Consider the following 5161-nt stretch of genomic DNA (forward strand, 5'->3'; position numbering starts at 1 on the left):
TAAATCTTACTGGAAGAAAATATGTAATAACATTATTAAGATAATACATCAGAAATAGTTTGTTAAATTTACTATATTTATTACCTAAATAACCATTTAAAATCACAATTTTCTGGACAATTATGGGACAATCAGTTCATTTTTACAATTCAACACCTTTTCAATTACTGTTTGGTCAGTAAAACTGTTTACATTTTTRTGTTGAACTTTTTTGTTTTACTGATTTATTCTAGCAACCGCAGTGCTTATTTTAAAAACACAAAACAAAGCAGGTAAAGCAACTCTATGCTGGTKACTCACCTGCAGCACAGACAAAACGTGTCCCAAAGAAAAGAAGTAGAAGTACGRAGCACAGATTGTTTAATCTCCAGTGGCGTCCCATCATGACTCTCAGTCRCTTTGTTCTAAACATGCAGTGAAAATGTGATTTCACCAGACGGACTCGGGTTCCTGCAGGTCTGAGCTTCCTCATTCCTGAGTGTAAACTGAAAACCTTTGGCTAAGGAGGAAGCTCGATCTACAAAACTCTTGTTTACAGCCACTTTTTATTTCTCTCTTACTTTCTCATGTTCACTCACAGGGATTCAGCTGCTAATATTTTATGTTTGTGTGTGAAACTGCAGSACACAGGAAGTGTGAAACAAGGTGACCCTGTTTCATGGTTCTTTTTAGTTTACATTTACACAGAAACCCAAAAACATTTTTGTAACTTWAAAAAAAATTTATATAAAAATAAAGATTTAATATAAATTGTCACTTGTAAATCAACGACTGGTGTTAAAGGCAGCAAATGAGAGAAAACGAAATTATTAAATCCTCTGAAAYACCTGCAGTCATGTCATTAGAAACATCAAGCAAGAGATGTTGATTTAATATATATTTTTATGGAAAGTTAGACAAAAAATTTAAATGATATAAGAACAGCTCATGTTCAGCATACACGTTTTAAAATCTGTAATATAAACTCAGAATTAGTCACATATGATGGTCTAACCCAGTGGTTCCCAAACTTTTTCTCCTGCCCCCCTCAGTGGTTTCCAGACTATTTCTTTCCAAATAAGAATTGTTTTGCTATGGCAAATTTGTATTTGTATTTGTCTAAATAAAACAAATTTTTACTAAGTTATTAAGAACATAAAGGTCTATATCAAAATTTTTTCCAACTACATATTTTGTATTTCTAGAGACATTTTTGAATTCAAGCAGGTAAAACCCCTGAGAGAACAAAAAACAATCTGTTCCTACCACAGCAGGAATGTATTTGAGATGTCTATCAATGACGTGCTGCATTGTGCAACATGTCTGATTATTCTATAAGGTCAACATGATTTGATAAAATAAACTTGCTTTTGTAATCCGACAAGCTCATACATAGTTTTTCTTGACTTTGGCGTATTATACTTTATTCAAGCTATGTTTTAAGCCATTCTTAGTTTGTAGTTCATATTTAATGATTTGTTTAAAATAGATTTGTTTGGAATTTTGTTTTCTGAGTCGTTCTTGTTTCAATATCTCAGATCATTAAAGCATCATCACAGTGTTGTTTAGAACATTGGCCACATAGAGTCTTTTCTGCACAATAATTTACTGCGAGATTAAACAAATAACCAGTTTCTTCACATTTTCTTCATTGTTGCCTTGAAAGCAGTTTTGATAAGCAGTTTTTATAACAGTGATGTACTGATTACTATACTAGACGTTTCCATCCATCCATCCATTTTATCTATGTAGGGCTCCAGCTATGGGGTGACTATGACCATTGGTCACTGAGTGAATACTCATATGGACAAGTTAGAGAGAGCAAATAATCTTCCACAATTTTTGGAGTGAGAAAGATGGAGCATGAAAGTGAGAACCAGTAAACTTCATGCAGGAATTGAACYAAGCAAATGTTTCCTGCAAGGCAGTAGTGGTACAAAATGTGCTACAGTGCTGCTCAATAAGTTATACAGAAAAAAAGCCAAAAATAAAATTTATCTTAATCATGTCCAACTATAGAAAAGTCAAAAAAGCACCACACAAATAACAAATGTATGTCAATAACTGTAAGAAAGACAAAATTTGTGCACTATTTCCTAGAATTAAAAGGCTCAGATACATTCACAGGTTTCATAAGTAGAGCATCTTGGAGGACTTTTTTTATTTGTTTTTGTTTTTTCTACTAAAAGGCAATCCAGGAATGAACTCCACAGGAATCAGAACTCATTCTGTTAAAGGAAAGACACATTTCATTAATAATAGAAGTAAAGTAACATTGTAGGTTTTTATGTAGCTTAGATTATCTGAGGTGTTTACATCTCCTGACCTTGGAGGACAGAGTTATATACAGCAKACGTTTTCTTGTGGTAAATAAATCCAGAGATAAAGATAACCAAACCAATTATCAGTCCACACACTCCAACAATAATCTTATTTTTTTCTCCTTCAGGAAGGGAGTCATCTGAAACTGGGAAAAAAGCAAATAGGGTAAACATTCATATAGTGAATTATTTCCATGTCAAGTATCAGCATGACAATAACAAACTTACTCCAAACAATGATCCTTGGCTCMGACAGAGTGACRTGTTCAACCCTGCAGCTGATTTCTTCTCCTGGAGTCGGTTTGTACTCAAGATAAGAATGAAACTGGTAGTACAATTCGCCAACTGGGATGACATTTGTGTTACTGACCCCTTCAGTCACTTCTTGGTCATTTCGCAGCCAGGTTATTTTAATTTGTTTTGGGTAAAAGTTATAGGCACTGCACACAAGCATGGCTGGATGTCGACCGTTTGGCTGTTTCACTGAATTTAGCCTCATGGTGGGCGTTGTTGACAGGTTTCCTAGAGAAAACAAATTATTATTTACAATTTCTTTCACATTAGACCTTAACTTTTACTTTTCTATAGTGTTCAGTGTAGTGCATAATATCATAGCCAAGTCATAGTGAACATAGAAACATTTTCTTAAAAATCTACACAGAAATGGACACAAAAATGAATGAATCCATTATGAATGTTCTTTTTTTTTCTTGATGTCATGTAGAAATATAAACATATTTGTTAAAGTTCAAAAAGTTATTCTATATATTGTCATTAAATGGGGATGCATAACATCACAGTCTCAGCCCCCGTTTGGTAAATAAAGTAAAACTAAAAACAAGCTTCATATTGTAAAAAAATATTGCTCTTACTGATGGCTTGTATGTAATCTTGGTTCTCGTAACACATAAGTTTCATTTCCACTAATCTTTGAATCTTATCATAAGGGTCTCTGTTCCAGAACCGTGAAGCCACAATTGAATAATTTGTGAATCCAATCCAGTTTCCTCTTGTGCTGTTGTACTCCATCATCGTTTGCTTGTTAAAACTGGCTGTAAGGATGTATTCAATCCTGTCAAAGTTTGGACCATTGAATGAACAACATGCTTTGACTTGGTAAAAATCTTCCTCTGAAAAAACTGCAGAGAAATGAGANTTTTAAGTGAAAATATAAATTTGTATGCTGCAATAGTAATGTGGCTTGCACTGCTGTTTAATAATCTGACAGTTTAACTTTTTCTGACTGCCTTAGAGCTTTTTTTTTACTTTAAATTTCCTATAGATACTTTTGATATTTGGTATTTAAACTGTATGACTTACTGCTTACAAAAATGCCAGCTGATCGAGACAGAGCCAACACAGCTTAGAGAGAACCTACAGGAAGCAACTAAAACACCACTTTCCCAATCTATTCAATAATAGAATAGACTGATAAATCACAGCAGTTTGTAAACTCACCAAAGAAAACAACTATGTTTTTGTTTTTGACTTGTCACYTTAAAATCCAAAGTGRATATAAGAGTAGTGCTARCAGCTAAGCCTCCACTGCTCAAATGGCAAAGCTTCAGATCTGCTGGAAATCCTTTGCTCTCTGGCCAATTGATTAGGTACACCTTGATTCTAATGCTTTTGTCTCTCTTTCTACTGCTGACTTCCTAGTCAAGTACACAAAGTACAGAGCATCACAAGTTGTTATGCTGATTTCTCAGATACTCTGTTCTTGAAGTCACAGTCATGTGCCATATAAAAAAACAGACAAATGCAAAAAGCACAGACCATGCATCGCCAGCGATATGCAGTATAGCTTAATAATGCCTCCTTTATTAACCTTTTACCAAAGGTTTTACCAGCATAGCCCTGAGAAGTAGCTTGTATAATGAGGTCAGCTGATGCACAGTTCCACCAGATGTTTGCTAACTGCTGATGGCTAGTCTGAAGGACCTAAGTGGGGGAGTCACAGAGGAGGGGTGCTCTGTGAAGCAGAAGCTCCAGAGCTTGGAAATTGCAGCTCTGAGGAGGTGCTAGGTACACCAAGGCGTTTTACACAGCTGAACAGTTGCTATGGGAGATCATTGGATTTCTCAAACATGCGTGAAAGAATCAAGGCAACACCCCACATATATTTTTGATCAGATAATGGCATTATAGCACAATGTAAAACTAAAAAGACGTTGATTTTAAACAATACTGCCTCCTTATGTTGCACAATGAGGTAACCTCTAACAGTTGAGTTGGTGTGACCTCTGTCCCACATCTGAGGTCCAGTGTTTCTAGGCTGAATGTAACTATATACTCATCACAGTACAGAGAACAAKTGAAACATACCTCAGTTTCCTGTATTAAATTCCTATTTCACAACCGGGCTTCCTTTACATCTGTTCTTTTTTTAGTACTTTTCTCAGCTGAYGTTTATTGTATGTTTCACTTGATCTGCACATATTCGACCAAATTCATCTTTGGAATAAAGAACYTGAGTCCTTCCTGAGCGGTATGATGGTTGGACATTCCCATCATGTCTGTTCTTCCATATGTAACAACGGGTATTGGATTGCAAATTCTTGCTAAAATATGTTTTCTTTTGGTAATTGTCCTGTGATGAGTGTGTTTTGGTGCCCCCTACTGGTTGTGATGGGACGGGCATACGGAGCTGTCGTATAATTGTTTGAACAGATGAACGTGGAACTTCAACCATCAGTTTAATGTTCCCCAGGATGAAYCAGACTTGTGCAGCTGCACAATTCTTTTCCTGATATATTGGCTGATTTCTTTTGACTTTCGCATTGTGTCAAACAAGAAAGCAGTGTGCTCCTGGTGTGGTCTTCAAATATCCACAGTTGTGACTCCAATTAACTCCAATGTGT

At 35.6% G+C, this 5161-nt stretch overlaps 2 protein-coding genes across 3 annotated transcripts in view; both read right to left on the reverse strand.

Annotated features, from left to right (window-relative positions):
• The window catches only part of LOC103469328 (cytoplasmic phosphatidylinositol transfer protein 1-like), a 75013-nt gene that overhangs the window by 44897 nt on the left and 24955 nt on the right, over positions 1 to 5161 (reverse strand). The window lies entirely within an intron of this gene.
• The window catches only part of LOC103469273 (rano class II histocompatibility antigen, A beta chain-like), a 9299-nt gene continuing 6245 nt past the window's right edge, over positions 2108 to 5161 (reverse strand). Inside the window, exons 3-6 of one of the 2 annotated variants that reach the window (XM_008416846.2) lie at positions 3173 to 3362; positions 2529 to 2822; positions 2306 to 2446; positions 2108 to 2207 (exon numbers count right to left, since the gene is read on the reverse strand). In XM_008416846.2, the coding sequence (XP_008415068.1) occupies positions 2203 to 2207; positions 2306 to 2446; positions 2529 to 2822; positions 3173 to 3362 (630 nt within the window). In that variant the 3' untranslated portion in view covers positions 2108 to 2202. Of the gene's footprint in view, positions 2208 to 2227; positions 2447 to 2528; positions 2823 to 3172; positions 3363 to 5161 lie in introns of those variants that run through there. The other variant, XM_008416845.2, reaches the window with a different exon arrangement.

This window comes from Poecilia reticulata, linkage group LG8 (genome assembly GCF_000633615.1).
Source record: "Poecilia reticulata strain Guanapo linkage group LG8, Guppy_female_1.0+MT, whole genome shotgun sequence".
NCBI classification, from domain to species: domain Eukaryota; kingdom Metazoa; phylum Chordata; class Actinopteri; order Cyprinodontiformes; family Poeciliidae; genus Poecilia; species Poecilia reticulata.